Source organism: Perca flavescens, chromosome 4, assembly GCF_004354835.1.
Source record: "Perca flavescens isolate YP-PL-M2 chromosome 4, PFLA_1.0, whole genome shotgun sequence".
Classification (NCBI taxonomy): Eukaryota; Metazoa; Chordata; class Actinopteri; order Perciformes; family Percidae; genus Perca; species Perca flavescens.
In genome coordinates, this window is record NC_041334.1 from 28,194,899 (window position 1) to 28,218,246 (window position 23,348).

Consider the following 23,348-nt stretch of genomic DNA (forward strand, 5'->3'; position numbering starts at 1 on the left):
CTCAACACAGTGTCACTACCTGATGCGAGTTGAGTGCAGATGTGAGTTGCGCATGCTCAGATTTAAATGGTTTACAGCATAACGCCAAGGGATCCGGATCCGGCAAATGTTTTAGCCATCTATGATTGTTTGTTTGCTAACGTTAGCTCAAAAAGCCATTCAAGTGACAGCCTTTGTTGTGTTTGATTGCTAACTTGTAGCCAGCAGTGAACGAACTTCGTTACGTAGGTCCATTTTTATTGTTTTGACATTACAGAAGTCTCTCGTTAGCAGGTTCTTGTAGGCTACTGCAGCCTCTAATCTAGAATTGACATCAGGGATCATGCCGTGAAAATGTGATGCCTTACGCTAAATAATAAATTACTGCTAAACTCACATCTGCACTCGACTCACATCGAGTAGTGACAACAGAAAGTTGACGAGGAAGTGGATCTGCTGTGATTTGCAGTCTGCTACGCTTCAAAGCAGAGCAACTTCCTTAGCTACGGGGATTTCCAGTGGACTGTGTTTTGAAGAAGGCTCTTTGATGTTTGCCCTGATGATGGGTTTGCATTTCCCAAAACTCTACAAATAGGCCATGAGTAAAATATTATGATCAATATTCAGACAAAAACTTTGAGAAAAACTGTAATGTCTTAATTAATTTGTTATTCAGTCCCTTAAGCAGACATTTTGATGAAGGCTGGCGACTGGAACACATCTTACGTGTCTTGGACCACAATGTACTGGTGTGGCACCAGTCCATCCACTCCGTTGTGTCGTCCCTCCCACCAGTCGTCAGAGGCTCGCTGGAACAGAAGCAGAGATGCGCCCTTCTTGAACGATAACTCCCGACAAGTCCGGCCGGAGTAGTCGAACCGAGCAATGGCTTCGAAAGGTTCAGACTCTGAAACAGCCAAGGAGCCTGAGGTTCAGAGGATGGTGGACAGACACGGGATATGACAGAGAAGCAGGGGGCAGCAACAAATGAGAGAGAGAGAGAGAGAGAGAGAGAGAAAAGAGAGGTGGAAGAGAGGGTAAGGCCAGATTAGTGCATAGCAGGTTAGTGCTGCTGTGTTTGGTGACTGCACAAATGTTAAAATTGCTGAGCAGTAACAAAGCAGCATAATAAACATGTTACTGGGAGAAGGTGCGAGCTGGTTTAAACGGTTAGAGCCACAGTAACTGGTGAGAAAAGCAGGATGAGATTTCATAAACTGGTGGCAAGAGGCTTCATTAAGTACAGTATATAAAGTATATCTATTCCATGTATTTGTGTGTGTGTGTGTGTGTGTGTGTTATGCACCATCTTCGCTGTTGTGCCTGACAGAGACGGAGTCAGGCGCAGGCTCTTCCACAAGGGGGGGCTCACAGTGTGGACTGTCACTGAGGAGGAGACAGAGAGCAGATGAGGTTAGAGGACACGACAAAAGCCCGACTGACACAAATCAGACCAGTAATGCATTGGTGTGCTAAGGACTACGATGCAAAAAATGGGGGAAAAAAAATAAAAAATCTAGAGCAATAAATACAAGGAAGGGAAATTTAAAGCCTCATTGGAGACAGAGATGTAGCAAAGGGTTTACATGCACAGGTTGATACTTTCACTCGATGTAGCTAGAATTGTGGTTTAGTCTAGTAAGAAAATATATAGATAAGAGAAAGAGCTCAGACTATTTCTATGGGTAGCCTACGACAGATATTTTATCCCGGGCACTCTTGGCCAGAAGTTCAAACAATGGATTCCAATTGGTTTAACAGCATTATGCACAGTAATACAATATGGGAATGTTTGCAGGAACGGAAACAAAACTATACATTAAACAAGGACTACTTAAGATATCTGCACTTTAGCCCAGTTTTAATTTAGATAAAAACAGAATAACTCAGAACCATAATTGGAGTTTACAATTCAAAGAAATATGGAATATCTACATTAATTGTCACAAAATGGAGAGAAGAGGAAACAAAACATTATATGTAAAACTGAAATAGGAAAAAGAACTAGGAATATTGCAGAAGATTGCATATTGCATATTTTAAGAACAGCCTACAACATCCGTGTGTACTAGTTGTGAACCATGTTACGAAATTTAATTAGACTCTTTATTACAGCCAAGATTATGAGTAAATACTTATAGCACAACCATGTTTGAGACGATGATGTGGGTCAATGGATTTAGACCATTCCCCATGTATTTTGGCTTTGTCCTGAAATTGTGCAGTTTGGGGGAAATGTTCATATGGTTATTATCAACATTCTGGGCTATAACATACCTAGGTCAGAGAGTACTTATGGCAATACGACAGGAGATATTGTGTTACTGAAAACGGTCTTCTCCATCTTCTTCATTTTATTTTTTTGATATTAACTGTTTAATTATATTTTCTGTAAATTTTACTTCCAAACATTCTTTACACTGCCAGCAATGTAGAGTTATCCATATACATAATGAAAAGTGGTTTTGGTGGCTTTAACAATTTATTAACTTATCTTGTTGGCCTTAACAGTAGTCAAATTCTGTCTGCAAACAACCGTATAAATACCCACTATATGCCAGAGTGATCTTATTTTTTGTCCTACAGTTAAAACTGAGAGCTGCTCCTCCAGCATGACTTACAGTCTAAACAACTGCACTGACTGGCAGTAATCATAACAACTGGTGTCGAGGCTTGTCATTACAGTAAAATTGGCCCTTGTGTGCATTGTGGTGTGTGTGAGTAAGTGCATGCTGTGCTCTCCCAGGCTGGAGGGTAAGCTGATCCTCGTGGCCCCCAGGCCCTGAGCGGCGCAGACAAGCTGAGCCCCCCATCATTCCACGGGTGCCCCTAAATCGACCATCTGCCCCCCCCAACCCTCCCTCTCTCTCTGGTCTCCTCATCATCTTCAAGCCCCCTCTAGGTAGATAGCAATTGGACAAGACATTCCCTGCTGTCCTACTAGCCTTGGCAATTCAAGTTCCTGTGCTATATGACTTATCTAGTCTCGCATTGCCAGACCTTCCTCCACAGCGCTGCGGAGGAGGGTCTGGCTAGTCCACACAGCATTCCGGGATGGGAGACAAACATGCTCTGGTAAATTGGCATGTCTTTAAACCAATCACAATCGTTCACTGAGCCTTGGTGCCGCTGCAAAATTGCCTAGGGAAAGGGATTTTTGTTTTGGTGGAACATGTGAACGTACAAAAGTTGTTTTAGTCGTGCAACAGGAAACTCAGATTCAACAGATAGTCTAGCTATCTTTCTGGATTTACCCTGCAGAGATCTGAGGAGCAGTTAACCATAGTCCTCATAAATCCACCGGAGTTTAAAATTCCAACACAAAGAAAGCGGAAGGGTACCGGACATCCGGCCGAAAATAAGGACATACGGCGAAATATCCGGCGGCAACAGAGCAATCCCGGAAGTGAAAGGTTGTGGATATAGACTATGACTTATCAAACTCCCCTCACATACACACTCCGGTCCCCAGCCCTCACCAGAAGTCATCTCCAGCTCCAGGAATGGTGTAGATGGGGCCCTGTAGATCCTGCAGCCCGGGGAAGATGGTGTTATGGTGGATGATGATCGTTTTAATGAGCTCGTTGACGTGGGCCTGGCAAGAGACCTGGTCGTTGCCCTCGGGGACAGACATCAGGGTGGGGCCGAAACAGATGGCCAGGTTGTAGGGGTCCATCATGTTCTCCTCGCTGTACTGGGACAGACTGGGCGGAAGGGAAAGCAGAGTCATTAGAGGGCATTACCTCATCTTTATTTCTTAAACATATAAGTACAAATAAACCAACAGATCATCAAAAAGTACCTCTTTAAGTACATCTGAGATTGACTCTGTACAAAAAAATATCTAGAAAGACCAGTTTCACATTGAAATACACTACAATATGTACAAATCTAACTATGCACACAAATTACCATGACATGTCGTTTACAGCCTACATCACCCCGTACTTGTGAATAAGCTGTGAATGCTGCCTCTGTGCATGGCGGATTGCACGAGGTCCAACAGTAAACACTGCCCAAGCCTGCGTTAAAACATTACTTCATTTGTACACTGTGGTGATGGAGGCTCGGATGATGGGAGTGTGTTTGAGTTTGTGAGAAGAAGCAGAAGCATCGGAGTGACCACAAATCACTTAAGGAAAAGAAGAAGCTCCCCTTCTGTCTCCACTTGATTTACCCAGTAGTCTCACATTTCAGGTCTCCCACATCCCTTTTCTTTTTGTCTTTCACTCCCCTTTGCTACCTCCCTCTGTCATTGTTATTAGGGAATGTGTCTCTCTACGTGTATGTGCGTGTGTGTCTGAAATTGAACTCTAATGCGTATTGGGTAATAGCATATATTCAACTAATACTGAACCACACAACTGACTTCATTTTAATGGCCTCTACTAAAGCTTCTTCAAATTCTCCCTTACCATCCAGTGCTTTTTGGTGGTTTGTCCCCATCTTTTTAAAGAGCTTGGGTTTGTGGGTGTTGTCAACCCATTGAGATTCTGTATGTGATCTTGGGCTATACAAATAAACATGAAATGGATAATTGAGTCATTCCTCAAGGAGGGAAGTTCCTTAAATAATGAAGAGGCAGAAATATTCTTTGCCTTTTGGACTTTCATTAGGGACTGTACTTGACTTCCCACAAAAAGGTTAAAGGATGTTTAGATTGGGTGTTAGAAGGCCAAATGAAGGCCTTCTAACCCCATTGTGGTGTTTATGAAACTATTTAGAGAGTACTGGGAAATGTTCCAGATCGGAAGATGTTGCTCCTCCAACTGTTGAAAGACTCTTTTATATGACCAATACAAGAGATAGTTGTTTTGTTTGTTGCTTTATGGTGATTGAAAACGGTTTATTACTTTTGTCTACTGAAAGATGTTTGTGTACATTGACGGGTATTTGAAAGTGATAGACTTTCGGGTTGGCATCTTGTGACACAAGGATGGAAGTAGACCTGAAATAGCCTTGTATATGAAGATATGCCAGTGTTGAAGTCTCCGTGTTGATAGAGAAGGCCATCCAACACGGTGAGTGAGGGCTTTAAAACCAGTGATGACCCTCAGAGCTCCATGGTATGCAGTATCCAGTGCATGTACACCTATGGCGTATGACCAGACTCTACTCTACTCGCCTTTTTTGGTTTTCCAATATGAAAAAAAGTCCCTGGTACCGGTCAACAGCTACTTTTTTTAGTATCCGCTCCGTGGAGGTTCCAAGCGCGCTGAGGCGATACCAAAAGGTGACGTGAAAACCTGCAGACTACTGATTGGTCGGAGAGAATCGTCACTAATCGTCATCATTGCTAGCGACAGACGGGGATGTAGTGAACAAACCCGCCGTTTTTAAATAGTTTAGCCAGCAGTGTTTTTTTTTTTTTTTTTTTTTTTTTTGCTGCCTGGCGCACCAGCGAGATCTACGTCATTTTGACGTCACATTGGCGCGTGCCAGCTTGGCTACGGCGACTGTAAAACGGCCTTTATACAGTATTTAGAATTAAACAATACCTTACAGTAATGTTACAATAAAAGTTTGTTTCTTGCATCACTGATTGGGGAAGATGTCTTCATTGTTCACACTTCTGATAGGAATTATGGAAATAGTTTGTTGCTGAATTTGATGGGTAATGTACGGTTACATTTTTGTCTACTGCAATGGGAAAACAGTGAAGCAAACAGATCCTCTTTAGCACTTCAAAGGGTCATTTTGAAACATTGTTAAGCCGGTTACACACTGGATGCGTTGCGCGAGCGTGTCAGCTGCATGGCGTGTCCGTTTATATTTCGGCTCCCATGTTAACAGGTTAGAGCTTACACACTGCCGGCGTGACATGCGCGTCTCAGGCCGTGCCGAAAACACGTGCCGGTTAGAAATAGAACTGACGCCTATTTTTCACGCGACACGCAAGCGTGTTGGAAGCGTTTCCAGGCAAAATAGAATAGGAAAAAGATGTTTATATGTCGTTTAGCCAAGAATACATATTAATAAATGACATGTTGATGTTTGAAAGCCTCTAGGTTTTGATATAAATGCAAAAAAAAATATTGCACCTGTCAATACAGAACGAAATATTCTGTAGCCTATTTTGCCGTCAATACTGCCAACGTTGTCTTTGCTGTAATCATATCAGTATATATTTATGTTTAACATGGTATTTCATTTTATCAATGGGAAACATACAGGTGTCCAGACAAGGCTAGCAGCAGCAGCGCCACGTCAGACACGTTTCTGGTGTGTAAAGACAGAAAAATCCACGCAGCTGACACGCAACAGAAACGCCACGCTCACGCCACACAGCCAGTGTGTAACCGACCTTACAATAACTTAACTGAAAGAATTGCACTAGGATATGTTTAGGTGACTTAACAAATGTACTCGTATTTCACCAGAAACTTAGGGGTTGAAACATTGGTCTTGGAGTGAAAGATGTTTACAAGCCAAATGAAAGGAGTGTGTGTGTGTGTGTGTGTGTGTGTGTGTGTGTGTGTGTGTGTTATGCTACTCACTGGTTGAGAAACGCGAACAGGTATCTCATAATGATGAGGGTTTTGCTGGGCAGAGATTGCAGAACTTTCTTAATGTGGACTGCCCGCTCATGGAGGCTCTCCATCGCTGGAAAATAATCACGACACCCAGGGGGTTACACACACACAATCAAGCACGTAAATACACACTTACACAAACAGACAAAAGGATAAGAGACTTACAGACACAGGATATGAGGTCATGGAAGACTTCCTTAGGGAAGAGGGCGTGGTCCAATCCTCTAAAGTAGAGCTTCAGGACGCCAGCAATGGAGTCCATGTCGTGGTCGTTCTGGTCCCCTGCCAGCGGGTCCTCACCTATACCCGGACAAGAACACAGAGAGAAAAGGGAGTGGGAGAGGAAAGATAATGAAGCACTGGACAAAATCAGTTTGTTCAAAATGCTCAGGTTTCCTGCTGGATGATAGGCTTACCTCTCTCAAAGGCATTCTTGATGTCATTGACTTCCACCTGAGAGCCTGACACTCTAAAGATGCCCTCATGCTGCAGACCTACACACACATAAACAAACTGGGTGTTTAAATCTAGACTCTTTTTCATCGTCAGGATTTCATACTTCTGGAGATTTTGCATATTTGTAGCTAAGACCTTCTGGTAAAATTCCCAGTTTAAATTTGATGTAGAATCAATCAGCGCTGATTGGTGGCGCTGATGCCACCAATCAGCGCACAGGAGAAGCGGATAGAAGCTAAACCTATCACTTCACTGGAGAATTTCACTCACCATGGCGACTGATGAAGCGGATGCAGCTCTTGACCATTAGAGGAATGGCCTCACCAGACTCCTAAAATAAGGGGAGAGGAATTACTCCCGTTAGAGGAACACAAGACAGGAGGCCGGTGTGGAAATCAAAAACAGCGCGCAGCTTGTCAGGAGGATATCCGTACACATGTCTGCACACACACATGCATCCATGCACACATTTATGTGTGGGGGAGAGGGTGGGAGGAGTACCCAGCTGTTGCTAGGAGACAGCACTTTTGTCCTTTCCCCTTTGTTTGTTCGGGGTTGCCAGAAATCTCTGGGTGGTAAGGCGGTGGAAGGTATTTTGGATTATATATGTTCCCATTGTTATGTGAATCCCACTGTGGTCTTAACATGTAAAAAAAAAAATTTTAATAATTAAAAAAACTTACTGACTATCATTTGAGATCGATTGGTTTCTATATAAAGTGAGAGCTGGTGTCAAAACAAGTTACCCACAAGGGGGAGCCACAAACACGAGATTACCCGTGGAGCGGTTGCTTTTGATGACTTGTGTGTCGTTTCAGACTGTATATATTTGTGTATTGGGTTATATTCATCTGATTTATGTGATAACAACCAACGTGCTGACAACCTCTAGGTGCCCGTACACCCTGTGGGCAGAGGATACTGTGAGAATGTGGCTTGAGTTAAAAAACAAAGCTACAGTGGCTCTAACTGAGAACCTCACAGCCACTTAAAAACAAAGACACACGCACTTATGACAGATAATTACCTGCTTCCGTACCGCCGAGTTTCTCCGTCCACTACGCAGAGGGAGAGAAAGAAACGGCACTCTGTCATTATGTCTCCAGAGAAAGTCTATTTATACTCACAACTCTGTTAACGCTCGATTTGTATACACAGACACATATGCACATGCGTTGAAAATATCTATAAAAGTGAAGGGGAAAATAATACCCCAGTCTGCCAAGAAATCAAGCTTAAACGCTGCTATGGTGTATGCAAGTGTGTGAGCATATTTCCTTCCTTCACCACACCTACCTGGAAAGGCAACAGTCAGTCTTCTGACCTAAAGGAGCAAGAAACAGGAAGAGGGGGAGGGGAGAGAGAGATAGACTGTTATAGTAGAAGTAGGACACATGAGGAAACGGGGAAACAAACTTCCCACCAAAGCTGCAGGGAGAAAGGTTTTCCTGTAAGGCTGTGGAAATGTAGACACGTTCGCCCCCCCACACACACACACACACACACACACACACACACACACACACACAGCTGCATCCACATATGGTCACTGTCACCTAGCCCTCCACTTACTCACACTGATGGTGATTATTAGGTATATTAAACCCACTCTGCTCCCTTGCATGTGTCCCACTAAACCACTCATCTCTCTGATCTGCTCCCTATACCACCACCAGCACCAGGCCTTTTCCCAAATCCATCACACACACACACACACACACACACACACACACACACACACACACACACACACACACACACACACACACACACACACACACACACACACACACACACACACACACACACACACACACACACACACACACACACACACACACACACACACACAATGTCAGAAGCACACTATGACAGTCCCACTCACTCTCTTCCAGGGTCTTGTCGATGAGGTCATGCTTGGCCTCCAGCCTGGTGATCAGGTTCCTGCCTTCCAGAAACTCCTTCAGCTTCTACAATGCACAAAGACACACGTGCACATACACACTCGCGTCACAATGTGTGCAGATTTTGCTCACATATAACTGCACTAATGCTCCTGACAAATCATCCATGACCATAGCTAGCACTGACCGTGAAGTAAAACTGCTCCGTCTCCTGCTGATTGGCCCGTCGTTTGGCCAGGCTAGGTTTACTGAGATAGGATTCGCTGAAAGTGGACTTGACCGACTCCATGCTGTTGCTGTGGTGGAAGCACTCCGAGACGTCGTAGTCCTCCACCGTCACCATGTCTTGGATGGTGGACAGAGTGGCCTCCATCGTTTTCTTCACCTGATGGGCAGTGAGGAAGAGACAAGCGCATATTAAGCAAAAGCTGTGATTACAGACAGCTGCAAGGGGTGAAAGATGAATTCATAATATTAGAGAAAACAGAAGGACGTCTGACCTCTTCATTTTCAATCTTGAGGGTGGAGAGGCGAGACTGCAGTTGCTGACACCTCTGGAGCAGCTCGACTTCCAGCGGCTGCTGTGCACACACCACTCCCATCTACACCCACACACACACCGAACCCCGTGGAAAGTGAGACAGTTAACATTTACAGATTACAGCATCACAAAAACAACCTTCCCAGTGTGCAAGCGTAAGCTTCAAGAAGAGGTATTTATCACAGAGGACAAGCCTGATGATAATGACTCGAGCACTCGAACTGTACCGTGTCTCCCATGTGGGACTGGAAGTCAAAACGAGCTGGGGGGCAGAAGACGTTGTTGTAGGTCTCCATCAGCTTCTGTTTGTCCCCGTTGGCTTCCAAACTCTCTGTGGCCCCCTCTAGTGTCTCCAGGCCGGAGTGTTTGGACGTCTCTACGTTCTGTTCCGCAGATAGGTAGGTCCTCAGGGCGCGTTGCAGGCTGGCATGGTAGCCTAGGTCACAGCACTGACACACACACACACACACACACACACACACACACACACACACACACACACACACACAAATACATAAGCACATATCATGGCTTACCGTATCGTGGCATGCAAACACTGTTGGTAAAAAGAAAATCAAGTAGAGAGAAATCGCTTGGATGTGAGGAGTGTTGGGAAGCAAGGAGAAAAGAAAAAAAAAAAAAAAAAAAAAAAGAGGAGAAAACATGCAGAGCGGGGGACCAGTCTACTGTCTTCATTAGGAGCACTGAAGCTAATGTGAGGAGACTGGCCGAGGGGCCACCACCGGCTAGAGCACAGGGACACTGACACACACACACACACACACACACACACACACACACACACACACACACACACACACACACACACAGTCTACAAATGTGAGCCGCTCCCACAGAGTAACATGGTGTGTTCATACTCACGTCAATGATGTCGGAGAGGTCATGGATGTAATATTTGAAGACGCAGCTGTTGGTGGCCTCAAGAGCTAGCAGGTACTCATTCCTGGCCTTGATGGCCTTCAGCTTGTTCTCTGTGTACTTAGCTTGTCTCTGATAAGAAAGACAGAGAGAGAGACAGAGAGAGACACATTTACACTTTTTATTATTATTATTACTTGAATAGCTTTGTTTCATATTCATATATATATATATATATATATATATTCATATATATATATATATATATTCATATTCATATATATATATATATATATATATATATATATATATATATATATATATATATATATATATATATATATATATATATATATATATATATATTCATATATATATATATATATGATTATTTATATTGTTGAATTTCTATCAATTTTGTGTGATGCTTTGGCAATATTGTTCTTGTTATATTCATGCCAATAAAGCAAATTGAATTGAGAGAGAGAGAGAGAGAGAGAGAGAGAGAGAGAGAGAGAGAGAGAGAGAGAGAGAGAGAGAGAGAGAGAGAGAGAGAGAGAGAGGGAGAGAATGAAAGAAATCAGGCAAGAACGGAAAGAAACAAATAAGGGTAATGACAGGTAGAGAGAGGGAGGGAAGGGAGAGGGATAATAGGCGTTAGAGTGAAACGCCTCAGTATTGATTATGGTTAATAAGAAGAGGAGAACCATGTTGCTGTGACAAGTCCCAGCTGTAGTAGACAAGGTTAGCAATAAGCCAGTCGTGCACTCTTAAATCACTCATGAGACACACATCGTAAGTCAGTGTGACAACAGGGGCAGCGCTTGGAAACAGTTTCTCTCCCTCTACTCCGCTTCCCCCCCCCCGGCCCTGCTCACCTTCTCCTTCATCTTCTCGATTTTCTTGACACTGGAGCGTCGGACGGGCTTCTCGTCGGTCTTGATGCTGGTCAAGGTGTCAGGGGAACGTGGCGTCTGTCGGTCGTCTTGTTGTCGACCGGAGCGTCCCATCTGCTTCTCCTCCTGCTTCTCCGCATCTTTCAGCTTGGACTCGGCATTGATGCTGTCAGTGTTGTACATGTGGTACGTCTTCATCACCTGGCAACAAGGGTTGAGATTTGCCGGCAAACATCAGTGTGTGCTTTCCCCAGTGTGTCTCTTACTTCAGTTTTTGGCTTTGGATCAATAGCGGGATTGCATCAGTCAGCATAATGAGGAGAGTGGAGCACTGAGGCACAATAAACAAAACAGAACAACACACACACTTTTGGGGCTGGCATTCCAAAAAAATTGCAGCGCATGAGTAACACAACCAGCCTCCTCTACTCTGTACAATACTACTGCGCTTGGACATGGTAGTATGAGTTTGATATCAAGAGTTAAACACATGAGTGTGTGTGTGTGTGCAGTGTCAGCCTTTATTCAGTGACCACCACCAGAGCCTTCATTATACTGCTCTCACCCTTCCACAACACTGCGGACAGACACACTAGTCTCTCTATGAGTATGCATGTGAGCGTGTGCGCGTCACTCAAACCAGATCTATTTCTATCTCTTACTATGTACTATAATTACAGCATAAAACCTCAGTTTATGAGCCTAGCTGAGCTGCAGCTATACAATTGCTTGCCGCTGTGCTGTGGGAGGAAACCTTACGCACACCCGCGCACACGCACACACACACACACACACAGTCTTACAGAAGCATGATTGTAAAGTATGTAGCGTCATTCTTTATAAAACTTCTATCACCAAGCCATGCTAGCAGCTCTGTCAGCTCTGTCAGGCTGAGATATTTCAGTCTGGACTAAAGTGGTGAACAGACCGATCAACAGCTTTCCCAACAACACAAGCAGCTAGTGTGGCTAAAAATCCTTAATCCTCATCCGATTGTAGCAAAAGTGCCCACATAATCTCTACGTTATGTTTTGTGTTGTCAATAAGCTTTGTGTTGTCAGCTTATGTTATAACTATATATTTGTATACACATTTTTACTGTATTTTTACTTAGAGCTGGGCAATATATCGAATTTAGATCGATATCGTGATATGAGACTAGATGTCGTCTTAGATTTTGGATATCGTAATATCGTAATGTGACATACGTGGTGTCTTTTCCTGGTTTTAAAGGCTGCATTACAGTAAAGTGATGTCATTTTCTGACCTTACCCTACTGTTGTAACTGTTCTATTATTCGCCTTTGCCCACTTAGTCATTATATCCACATTACTGATGATTATTTATCAAAAAATCTCATAGTGTAAATATTTTGTGAAAGCACCAATAGTCAACACTACAATATCGTTGCAGTATCGATATCGAGGTATTTGGTCAAAAATATCGTGACTCCACTCCACCACTCCTTGAAGTTACAAACTTTATACCTTTAGTTTTGAAATAGGCTGTTAAATAAAGTAGTTTGCCATAACACCTGTGAGGAAAACTGCAAAAAAATAAAATAAAGAGTGCTAAGCCTGACACTACGTACACGTGCAACGCTCTCCCCACTGAGCGGTACGAGATGCGAAGGATCACAGCACATAATTATGGATCCACATATTGTGATTGCAATGTCAGTCAGTGGTTTCTCTTACCGTATAAAGCTCGTTAAGAACTTTCATCAGGTCCTCTTGCAGCTGGACGCCGACCTCTTTGCTCTGAAGGGACGGAGAGAAGAAGACTTAAGATTAATGCAGCTCAGCGCCATTACTTCTGTCCATCTACCTGGTCATCTCTCCCCCAACTAATGACATCCATGCCGCTCAGTCATGTGGTCAACCTACTGCCCCATCATCAATCAAGACTGAATTATCTGGCCAAATGGGAGTGGAGGAGTTGCTAGTCCAGATTAATGAGCAAGGCAGTAATGGACTTGATGGATGCAGACTTTAAGGAGAAAGCTGCAGATAGTGATCTTTACAAGTTGGCAAGGAGGAAAAAAGAGCAAGCAGAGAGTGCAAGAAGACAACAGAGCCAAAGACAGAGGGCAACATTACGAATTTGCTTAAGCTAAAAACGAGACAAAAAAGGGAGAACAGGGAGTAACACAGGCACTACCATTCTCCAGACATAACTGCCGGGAGCCACTGGTGTCTGATGATTTCACATCCCAAAACCCACAGATCACAAGACTCCACACAAATACACATACACAAACACACAAAGCATTTACAGCGCCTCCTATACTTTTAAAAAGGACACCATTCAGACTGGGTTTAAATAATGATGCAAAGAGAGGCATAACATAGCTCCAAAGGAACCATACTGTATGTGTTCACACACACACACACACACACACACACACACACACACACACACACACACACACACACACACACACACACACACACACACACACACACACACACACACACACACACACACACACACACACACACACACACACTTGACTGAAAGCAGACATGTAAAAAAAAGCAGGGGACAAGCGTGGGGGGGAAATAAATGAGGAGATAGAAAAAGAAATGGTTGAGGAATGCAGAATGAAAGCATGAACAGATTTCCCCAGTGCATGTTGAGCATCTGTCTTCTCCTGGAAGAGGGCACAGAAGGGGGATGGGTAAAAAGAGTCAGTAAACAAAGTGAAGCGTGGTAGGGTGAAAGTTGTCTCATGAAATAAAGGTGGTGTAATGTTCAGGAAAAGGGAAGGGGAAGAAGATGTTTACATGCTGACGGAGAGAGGTGAACAGGAAACAGAAATCATAATCATTAAACTATTTGGGAGAATTCCAGAGAGCAAAAAAGGCCAGAAACCGAGGGAGAAAGAGACATGGAGGAGATTTTAAGTAGCGAAGCAGACGAAGGAGGTAACAGGATAACGGAGGTTGTCCCGCCCACGCTCTTTAATGTGCTGTAGGAGGCTATCATATTAGGTGACAACTAGCCAGACTACAGCCAATCAAAAAGCAACCATCCATGGCCGAGCCCTCCAGTCTATCAACTGTGGATCTTGACCTTTTGACTTCTCATCTCGTCTCTGGTCGCCTTGTTAGGTTCGGCAAGAACCGCAACAGGAACTAGCAACTAGCACACTTCGTTACCCCCGTGAAGTCTGTGTGTACTCATTAATACGGTTTGACTCATTAGTGCTTCCCCTCTTTCGTTGACGAGATCTCAAACACTCTCGCTGTGCTAACAGCATCATTCTGCACTGCTTTCCACACTGGCTGAGATAAATGTGATGACTACTCTAATATGGGTCTCGGAGTTCGTGCGTGCGTGTGATGTGCGTGCCATGGCCCATGGCACTACTGGTACTCATGCCACTGACTGGAAATGTTATAAATGAACTAATTATCTCCTTAATTAGCCATTCAGAGGATTCTCTGTGTGGATGTGTGCAGCCTGTTTGTGACCCAGACATGATGGAAGCAACCCTCGTGCCAAAGAACAAGCAAAATAAAAATTAGAAATCAATGCCCATGACTCGACCAAGATTGAGAAAAACGGGGGAGAAAGTTTTTTTTTTTTTTGTACTGGTATATCAGATGAGGGTGGAGGTTTGTGTGCGATTGTGTTCCCATCACCTGCGATCAGACTGTAAATGTAGTTCAAAGAAAACCTATCGGCTTGGAAATCAGCAGCCTCTGTCGTGACATTCCAGGCACAGGCTGCTTCACTTTGCCTTCCACACACACACACACACACACACTTATCTTACTATACTTGTGAAGGCTTTTCACTGAATACATTCTTTTCCTACAACCTATCTTTAGCCCTTCTCACTTTGATCCTTACCTTAACCCTTCATATTTCAACCTAAACCCAGTTCGGGGCTATATGCACTCATCCTTTGAAGAGATAACAATTAGCCAAAATGACCTCACCTTTAGAAATCTCATTGCTCTGAAAGTCGTGCGGAACAAACAAGGATGCATGTAAATCCAACCATGAAGAGTAAGTGTAAGTTCAAATATATGAATTCATGACTCGCTCTAAAAACCCTGCTGTTAGCACTACAGTAGCTTAGAGTTTTAAAGAACATACATTGCACACTGAATCCCTGCTTGAATCTCAGCGTGATGCACTGACCCTCTGAGCTTGTGTATTTGGGTCTAATATGTCCAGCCTGGAGATGAACGTCTGTCTCTCAGCGGAGGACTCAGCCTTGGTATTTGCTCTACGAGGTCACCGTAAGCTCTGATCTCTAGAGAAATCTCTTCATCCCCTCTATCTGTTCTCTCTCTTGTCCTTTCATATTGTCCCCCTCTCTCTCTTTCTCTATTCCAACTCCCTCAGTTCTCTTTTTCTGCACTTCCTCCACATCTTATATTCCTCTCCGTCACCGTGTCTTTTCTTTCAGGCTAGCAAGGCAGAGATCAGAGGAGACAGGAATGAGGCTACTGTATCAAACACAGACAACATAAACTCTCCTGGCCTGAGGTGCAGCTGACTTGCCGTCAGTCAATAAATCAGACAGAAAACAGATGCTAGAGAAGATGGATGGGGAGGGCATACACATGACACGGATTCAGCAAATCAGGCAAATGGAGTCTTGCTGTGTCTGTGTGTGTTTGAGTGGGCTTTACCTTCTTAAAGAGGCGTCCCGAATCCTCGCTGATCTGCGCGAAGCGGGGGATGATGTTGTTGAGGTAGAGGTCAGACAGTGTGGCGTGGTCACGGCTCTCCCTCTTCACCTGAAGCAGCAACAGGTTCCAGCAGTTCACTGGGGATAAAATGCTGTGCTCCTTCCTACGCACAGAGAAACAGATTCTTAAAATGTATTTAAGGACCTTTTGTTTTTTTTAGATAAACGACTAGCATTAAGTCTCTTTCATCTTCTAATTTCCCCTACTTTCATCCTGCTGATAGATGTGCACACACACACGAGCCTACTCCATGTACAGTAAATGTGAGACAAGCATGACACACACACACACACACACACACACACACACACACACACACACACACACACACACACACACACACACACACACACACACACACACACACACACACACACACACACACACACACACACACACACACACACACACACACACACACACACACACACACACACACACACTTCAGCCAAGGTACAAATCTCAACAGGAAGACTCCCCCACAAGCACAGCTGTCACAGAAAGGAATAAGAGTAAAAACAGAAAGACATGAACAAAAGATGGAAAGGGAGAGATTTAAAGACTGTAATGATTTCACTAACAGTCAAATAGCTCAATACGCTTTCATTGTCTTTGCTTCAAGTGCCCATGAAGCCATTACAAATGCAACACTGTCAATGTGAATACATCCTCTTTTAGGCGGACAGAGAAAGTCTTTGACCTAGGGGTATAGAGTGGGGGTGGTGTCCGTGTGTGTGTCAGTTTGTGTGTGTGTGTGTGTGTGTGTGTGTGTGTGTGTGTATGTGTATGTGTGTGTGTGTGTGAAAGTAGGGCCTGATGAGATGAGTCATAGACAGTGATGTGATATGCTACTGGCTGTTACTGGTCAGATGACATACTGAGTGTAATAACAATGATTTCAGGGAAAAGAAGGGGGGGGGGGAATCCACCTGCATACTGCAGATGCCCAAATACTGAAACTCTCCACGTTGTATGCTAAACTTGACCAACAGTCATGTGGACACATGTGCATTTGTATCACTTTCTGCTCCAACTTCTCTCTGCTGTCTGTGTATTTTCCTGTCTGTCTTCACCAGTTGCACAACATTATTCTCCACCAAAAAAAGGGCCGCAGTTCCTCTATTTGCTCAAGCAACCAGCCTCTCCGCCTCTGTGTGACATGTCGCTCTCAGCCCACCAGTGATCGCCATGGTAATGGCACTGCAGCACTGGGTGAAATATCACCTTACCCTCCGTGACCCTTAGCTATCACAAGGTAAACACTGAAATGTCACTGGCCCTCCGAAAGTCTCAAAGTGCACGCTGGGAACATAGTCAGTCCGCAGGCCAGGTGCTGCCATTGACCCACTTTGGAAGGAAAATGCTTAATGGTCATTTACATTCAGGATCAAAACGCATAGCATTAAACAGGGCATCGCTGCCGGCAGTTTTGTACAACTGACGCAAATTGAACAGATAAATGTTTACTCAAATAAAGATTTGGTCCAACTGCTCTGTTGAGGTGACCGGGTGCAGATACACTTGTAGAATTTTACTGACACAAAGAATAAGCATGAAGAAACAGGTCTGGCTGCACAAAATACAGGCACAATGTACAATAAGAACAAAAATTAAATGTTGTGGTGACTGTGTGTGTGTGTGTGTGTGTGTGTGTGTGTTGTAAAAAAAACAAAAAACAGACTTGAAATCCAGAAAAAAAAAAAAATCTAATATTGATGACATTATCATTATTATGAGATTATATTGTTGCATTACTTGGTTTCTATTTCTAGTTTGCTTCAAATTTGTATAAAAAGTCATACAAATTGCTGTAATAATAAGGCCTTTATAGTACTGATTGGGTATCAATGAGATTTTATAAAGCCCAATTCAAATGCTGATTTTCTTTATGGATTATGGTTCTTAATGAATCTTCGTTTAGATTCCTGGCACAGTACTTTTAAGTATTTTATTAATAAAAGACACCAGAGTATGTTGTAGGAACATTTCATTAGATTTAGAGTGCCATGAAAAGTAGTTTGTGAATCAAAGGAGTAATTTGTGAGACTTTTTTCAGTAATAAAAAGGTAAAATAATAAAATAAAGAGAGAACAAAGACGCTCTCTAACTTCCCATGCTCAAATTAAATGTTTACTCTTCAACACTTGTGCTCACTTGAGTTGGTAAAACTAGCATTATCTAATTCTAGGGTAATATACAGTAACTATGACTGGGGAATTCAAAAATGTTGCATTCCTGCACTATACTTAAGGAAATGCTGTGCTATTAGTACTGAACAGATTTACACAACAGATGCAAAACAGCTCATTCCGGTCCACGTGTGGTCATACGACCATGTGAAAACCCACAGTGAAATAATATGTCGCTGTAGCCATGGGTTGTGTAAGGGGCTACAGCTTATTAACTGTAAACCTGGCCTAATATTTAGCATAAGGATTGGCTTTGAATCAGTTTGCAACTTGTGAGGGCTTCTCCATGTGACCAATTAGTCTGTCAGCCTCAGGGCACGCACACACACACAATACAGTTAAACCATGTAACCTCCTACCACTCCTGTATGCAGTCTGCCAAATAGCAGGAATACCAGGGGTTTCCATGGGATCCACACACACACACACACACACACACACACACACACACACACACACACACACACACACACACACACACACACACACACACACACACACACACACACACACACACACACACACACACACACACACACACACACACACACACACACACACACACACACACACACACACACACACACACACACACACACACACACACACACACACACACCCGGACTAAACAGCAGCAGATGCAGGGAGAAGTTAAATACACAGATGTTGGATGAAGAGACAAGCAAAACGAGAGTAGGAAAAGAGCAGAAAGAGAAATAAATGTTTAAGATTGAATTGTATTTTCTATTGCATTTTGACATCTTGTCAGATTATGATGTGAACAGACCTGCTGAGGCAGCGGCAGTGGCTGACCCGCTCAACTACATATTTTATTCTCTGTCCTTTGCCCTCCCTTCTCCTCTGCTCTCCTTTCCTCCCCCAATATGCAACATAGGGAAACACACTCTGCAACTGCCTCAGCATTGATCTGAGCTGGAGGGTGTGTGTGTGTGTGTGTGTGTGTGTGTGTGTGTGTGTGTGTGTGTGTGTGTGCGTCCCTCTTTGGTGGAATTGGGTTTCGTTTAAAGGCCCTATCGATTCCCGTTAGTCTGTGCCTGACGTGAGAGAGCATGGATGTGGGTTTTCCCCCCAGCAGAGAAATGAATGTTTCTGGAAAAGTGCACAATAGACGAGAAAAGAGAACAAGAACAGTGCATGGAAAAAGAGGAAGATGGCCGTAGAGGAGGTCATGGTTTACAGGAAGCCTGAGAAAGAAATAAGACAAGCAGAAAAAAAAAGTCTAAAGCTAGTTCTTCCTCTACTGCAAATGGATATTATAAATGATAAATATCAAAGCAGGCAAACAAAAGGGAAAAAAAAGCGTCTCCTAATTGCTTAATCAATTCTCTTTACAACTAATTTCATAAACAGCAGTAAAACAGATGCTACGTCTTTGCAACCTTTAACACAATGGCTAAGAGAGCCACATCTCATATTACTGAGATGCATGGAAGGATGAGGAATGGTATCTACTGAAGGGGTCATCTTTGTTCAATCGTGTAAAGTGTAAGCAATTAGTGCACAGCTTTCCTACAAATCACGACACACTTGGTACAGCGACTTGTGTCCCCATGGGTTGTTTGGAATAAAAACACAGTGTTGCAGTAACAATGTATTAATGATACTGCAGTAATGATTACAGAGCCCTACAGCCACTTCAGATCAGCAGCAGTGATCAATCATTAAAGAGATTCTCATCGAAGGTGTGTTGATGACACTTCTGCACAGGTTACACCTCTGTTTTCTTGCTCAATGCTCCTTCTGTATTTAAAGGTAATGAAACATCCTCCGTGATGGCGGATCTTGGTTCATTTTCAAGTCACAGGCTAAAATACAGAGGAGCGAGGATGGGAGAAGGTATAGCTAAATGTAAAGCACCCTCTGCCTCAATTTCTCTGTGATATAGCTCCACTGAATTTGATTGATTTGGCAGATAAATTATACAAGAACACTTCAAGCTGCTAAAGCTGATGAGCTCCGGTGTGTATTTGTATGGATCTTATGTATAAATGAGGTAGCCGGGGAGAGAGAGAGAGAGAGAGAGAGAGAGACAGGAGTGAGGGAGAGAGAGATCAACCTTCTTTGGTGGGGAGAGAATCCCTGTTCGGGCAAGGTTACACACACAGCAAGACACTGCAAAATAGTCAGAGCACAAAATCACCACCTGGCCAATTTCTGGCAAAATACACGGACGCACACACACACACACACACACACACGATCTTGCTTATAACAGAAGTGAGCATCCTACTTAAATGTACAAGCTATAATCAGTTGTTTAATTAGATGAAAGTGGGAAGCAGTGAGTGATGCAAGTCTGAACTTTTCAGACTGGCAAAAACCAATATAGCCTTCCTCACCATCCCTCTTAGTCACCCTTGTGTGTCATTTTTGTTGCCCGTCTCTACTTCTCTTTTCTCAGGAAGGAAGTCACTAATCTTGAAAGCGCTCTACACTGTTTGAAGGGCTAAATAAAAAATTAGTTTCATCTTAAAAGGGAATCTCCAAAAGTAATAATAGCTGTAAAACATAACGACCAGCCTGCTGACCCGTGTGGTAGTGCTGTGTGTGTGTGTGTGTGTGCGTGCGCGTGCCATACTTGAGAAGATGGTCCTTGGTGCTGCGGGTCTTGGTGAGGAACCTCTCGGCCAGCTTTTCAAGGTTGCGGCTGTAGTCCACCTCGATCTCGGCCTTCTTTCTGAAGAAGTCCTGCAGGTCCTGCAGCAGCTGCACCCTCAGCTCACACTGCTGATCCAGACACTTGAGCTGCTCCACCAGCTGGGCTCGGACCTCTGCCGGGGTGATAGAGGGACAGAGATGAGTTCAACCTCTTTGTAAAACGTATTATGCCAAACACAATCCAGGTGTCATCAACAACACATTGAGGCCACGACGGACAGCATACACAGAATGTTTGTTTTCTAAAAATCAAAAAGGCCTCTATTACTACATGCAATTATCCATACAGCTGGGGCGTAATCTGCATACATTGACTGTAGACCGTGCAGTGCTATCATTAAGATACGTGCCACGACAATGTGTAAGACGCTGAAGTCTAAAGCAGTTTCCGCTTTACAGCTTGATGTGGATGAAGCCCAGCTCCAGTGAAACACCTGGCAGGGCCCTGGCACAGCAGCCTGGAGAAATGGCTGAAATCCAGCCCACTCCCACCAGCCGGCAAAACAGACTGCTGTGCATGTGTCATCATATTCGTATGCATGGGTGCATTTGTGTGTGCGATCAGCTTTCCTCTTCCACACACAGCTCTCCAGAGGCAGTCATTTACCCCAGCTTATCACTTTTCATTTTCCTCCTGCCTCCTTCCCCTCTCCCTCCTCTATGCTGCTCTCAGGTCTGGCCTCAAATTAATAGAGTGCACTCAGTGCAGACACGCTCAGTAACCATATTCAATCACAAAAACTGCCCATGGCAGTTATAGACTGGGACACACAAAGCGTCGGCAGCAACACGTGCACACGCATGCACACCCATGGACACACACACACACACACACACACACACACACACACACTATGATGGTGATAAGCTGGATCAGTGCTGACAGCTGACAGATTAATGCTATGCTCTCATAGCTGACTGCCATTGCCAAGTCGGCTGCACATGCATCCTTTTAAAGAGTAAAGAAACAAAACACACACACACACACACACACACACACACACACACACACACACACACACACACACACACACACACACACACACACACACACACACACACACACACACACACACACACACACACACACACACACACACACACACCAATTGCCAGCCTGTGCAGCTGTATTATGGCTAGTTTACCACAGTTGTCCTACCTTTACAACGGTGACTGTAGAGAAAGCGGATGGTTTTGGTTTCCATCCTGGCTTCAGTGCGGTATAGGCTCCCCTCCTCATACACACACTTATTCAAACACACAGAATAACAGGCAGACAGTCAGCCGTGCGTCCGGCAGGACAGTTAATGCTGTTAATTGTGTTTAACAGCTGAGAGTGCAGTTTGTCATTATCACAAAAGAGAAGTGGGATATCTAAATGTGTCTGTGATCTCTCTCTCTCTCTCTCTCTCTCTCTCTCTCTCTCTCTCTCTCTCTCTCTCTCTCTCTCTCTCTCTCTCTCTCTCTCTCTCTCTCTCTCTCTCTCTCTCTCTCTCTCTCTCTCTCTCTCTCTCATTTTTTTACAGAATAAAAGGCAAGAACAGAGGAGCATTATGACACTACGGCACAAACACTCAAATACAAAAAAAAAAAACACACACACACACACACACACACACACACACACACACACACACACACACACACACACACACACACACACACACTCTGTGTCTATGCTAATGACTTGGTGGGAATATTTGCTTTGACAACATGTGTTATTGTCCCGTGGTCTGTGTATTTTTGTGGTCTGCGTGTGTGTGTTTATGTGTAATTTCCTCATTGCGCAGCGCTGTCAATGATAGGGAATGAGTCTGCGTCCTGCCTCTCAAGGCTGCAACACAAAACCTTGAGAAGGCGGCCTTGTAATTAACCGACCCAACACAACAAGACGCATCACATGCACAAACATAACAAAAACAAGTGCTCCCATCCATAAGGAGCTCAAAGGCATGTTTGGTAAGTATTTCCAATATACACTTTTTTATATATATTGTTTTAAATGGTCTTTACACTTGACAGCAATAAATAACTTACGGGCTCTGAAAAAGGAGCGAAAAAGATCTATCATCTGTACCTGCTGTAATATGGTAAAAACGCCCACCAATCACCAATCCGCTTGGAAAGAACCAATGAAATGCCTCCTTGCCCTGCTGCGCGTACACTCCAGTGTACGTGCTTAAGCTCAATAGGTGTCGCCGCTGCCAGAGTTACTGCGAGTCTACTGGAGAACGGACTAGTCATGTCTGTTTTAAACATTCAGAATGATAATATTAGGCGTTTTCTTACCGGTGAATGAGACATGAAGTAGTTTTGATGAGTCTGAGCCCCAAGGGCAGGGGGAGGGGTTAGACGGAGTTCCGATCTTACTAGCTTTTCAACATTACCAACCCTGCCTTTAAAGTGATGGTTCGGAGTAATTTACCCTAGGGTCCTTTGCACCATGACCTCGAGCCAAACACCCCCCCAGAAGCTTTGTTCACCTGGGTCGAACATTGGGCGAGTTAGCGTAGAGTAGCGTTAGCAGCTGAATAGCTTAGCGCAGGGGCTAATGGACCCACGTTTGTATCTCGTAAATGATCC

General features: G+C 43.9%; 1 protein-coding gene across 3 annotated transcripts in view; it reads right to left on the reverse strand.

Moving 5' to 3' along the window:
- The window catches only part of srgap2 (SLIT-ROBO Rho GTPase activating protein 2), a 60,448-nt gene that overhangs the window by 4,666 nt on the left and 32,434 nt on the right, over nucleotides 1-23,348 (reverse strand). The window contains exons 1-19 of one of the 3 annotated variants that reach the window (XM_028575800.1): nucleotides 21,925-22,061; nucleotides 20,686-20,878; nucleotides 15,838-16,000; nucleotides 12,886-12,948; nucleotides 11,171-11,389; nucleotides 10,296-10,424; nucleotides 9,641-9,862; nucleotides 9,373-9,474; nucleotides 9,060-9,257; nucleotides 8,854-8,938; nucleotides 8,265-8,292; nucleotides 7,996-8,026; nucleotides 7,239-7,299; nucleotides 6,929-7,006; nucleotides 6,678-6,812; nucleotides 6,477-6,582; nucleotides 3,459-3,683; nucleotides 1,286-1,365; nucleotides 706-904 (exon numbers count right to left, since the gene is read on the reverse strand). In XM_028575800.1, coding sequence (XP_028431601.1) covers nucleotides 706-904; nucleotides 1,286-1,365; nucleotides 3,459-3,683; nucleotides 6,477-6,582; nucleotides 6,678-6,812; nucleotides 6,929-7,006; nucleotides 7,239-7,299; nucleotides 7,996-8,026; nucleotides 8,265-8,292; nucleotides 8,854-8,938; nucleotides 9,060-9,257; nucleotides 9,373-9,474; nucleotides 9,641-9,862; nucleotides 10,296-10,424; nucleotides 11,171-11,389; nucleotides 12,886-12,948; nucleotides 15,838-16,000; nucleotides 20,686-20,878; nucleotides 21,925-21,970 — 2,363 coding nt within the window. In that variant the 5' untranslated portion in view covers nucleotides 21,971-22,061. Of the gene's footprint in view, nucleotides 1-705; nucleotides 905-1,285; nucleotides 1,366-3,458; nucleotides 3,684-6,476; nucleotides 6,583-6,677; nucleotides 6,813-6,928; nucleotides 7,007-7,238; nucleotides 7,300-7,995; nucleotides 8,027-8,264; nucleotides 8,293-8,853; nucleotides 8,939-9,059; nucleotides 9,258-9,372; nucleotides 9,475-9,640; nucleotides 9,863-10,295; nucleotides 10,425-11,170; nucleotides 11,390-12,885; nucleotides 12,949-15,837; nucleotides 16,001-20,685; nucleotides 20,879-21,924; nucleotides 22,062-23,348 lie in introns of those variants that run through there. The other 2 variants (XM_028575799.1, XM_028575798.1) reach the window with 2 other exon arrangements.